General features: G+C 40.3%; 1 protein-coding gene across 1 annotated transcript in view; it reads left to right on the forward strand.

The window, feature by feature from the left end:
- The first annotated feature begins 600 nt into the window (after positions 1–600).
- The window catches only part of LOC117957610, a 21,581-nt gene continuing 21,023 nt past the window's right edge, over positions 601–1,158 (forward strand). The window contains exon 1 of the mRNA XM_034893473.1: positions 601–748. Coding sequence (XP_034749364.1) covers positions 735–748 — 14 coding nt within the window. The 5' untranslated portion in view covers positions 601–734. The remainder of the gene's footprint in view (positions 749–1,158) is intronic.

Raw genomic sequence — 1,158 nt, forward strand, 5'->3', positions numbered from 1 at the left:
TGTGCCCGAGTATTGAATGAAACTGTCGGGCAGTGTTGTTGATCTGTATTGTTGAAAACTTAAAAACAATTAAACAGAATTGTGAAATCTTCGGCCTCCTGTTATACGAGCAGAACTAAATTATGTTTTGGGGAAATATTAAATGCCTGACCACTGTTACAGTAGGTCTATGGAGCTTTGCGTAATAGCGCAGCCAGGTATGGTGCGTAACGGAGATTCCAAAGCGCTCCTCTCTGGTCAGAACCAAGGAGAGCGGTCGCGGATAGGGTCGTCCTGTACAACGAAACGTTTGTAGGCCTACAATGTTTTTTTACAACATAGGCTATTTAAAGAGCATCAAACTATTGAAATCTCTATTATGTTAGCACAGATGATATAACAGTATATTAGTCATTTGTATTAGGTCAAACAGTGATTTGATAACATGTTTTAATTTAAGGCCCACCCAAAATTGGTCTGGCCCATCCAAAACTGGAATCCTGGCGCCGTGCCTTGTCTGCAGTCAGGGGCTTCTCTACTGATGTGGAGAAAGGAAAACGAAACCAAACAGTGACCTGTCGACGTTTTGGCAACAGCATTCTTCAACAGTCTCAGTAAGCAATTTTAACACGAGTTCCGAGCGAGCGATTCAACGATCAGATGTCCAATTTTAACCTATTGCTTTTTAAAAACCCACACAGGTAATAAGGTGAGGCCACAATAAGGAAGTGAAACAACGAGCCGAGAGGAGAAACATGCTTGCCGCAAGGTAAAAGATTACATGTTTGAGCTGTTTTTGCACAGAAATGAGAGAAAGTCTGTAGTGGCAGCAAAAGTGTAAACTAAGGTAAAAAAAGTAGGCTAGGCTACTATTACATGACGGATCTTTGACTGCCTGAAACCCCAATACACATTATGTTATTAACATGTTCAACACATCTGACATTTGATTGGATTTAACAGTGCAGATTGTCCTTTTTTAGTATTAAAAAGGAATGTAGAAATCTATATTATATATGACTTTATTTTACAGACTCAAGTTCCAGATAAAAAAGTACAAATAACATATTACAAAAGGGGTCCACACAGCAATTGGGCCGCTTCCAGATCGGCCAATCTGAGCTTTCATTTTCTCAAAGGCAGAGCAGGAGACCCAGGGCTCAGTTTACACATATCGCC

This window comes from Etheostoma cragini, chromosome 15, assembly GCF_013103735.1.
Source record: "Etheostoma cragini isolate CJK2018 chromosome 15, CSU_Ecrag_1.0, whole genome shotgun sequence".
Classification (NCBI taxonomy): domain Eukaryota; kingdom Metazoa; phylum Chordata; class Actinopteri; order Perciformes; family Percidae; genus Etheostoma; species Etheostoma cragini.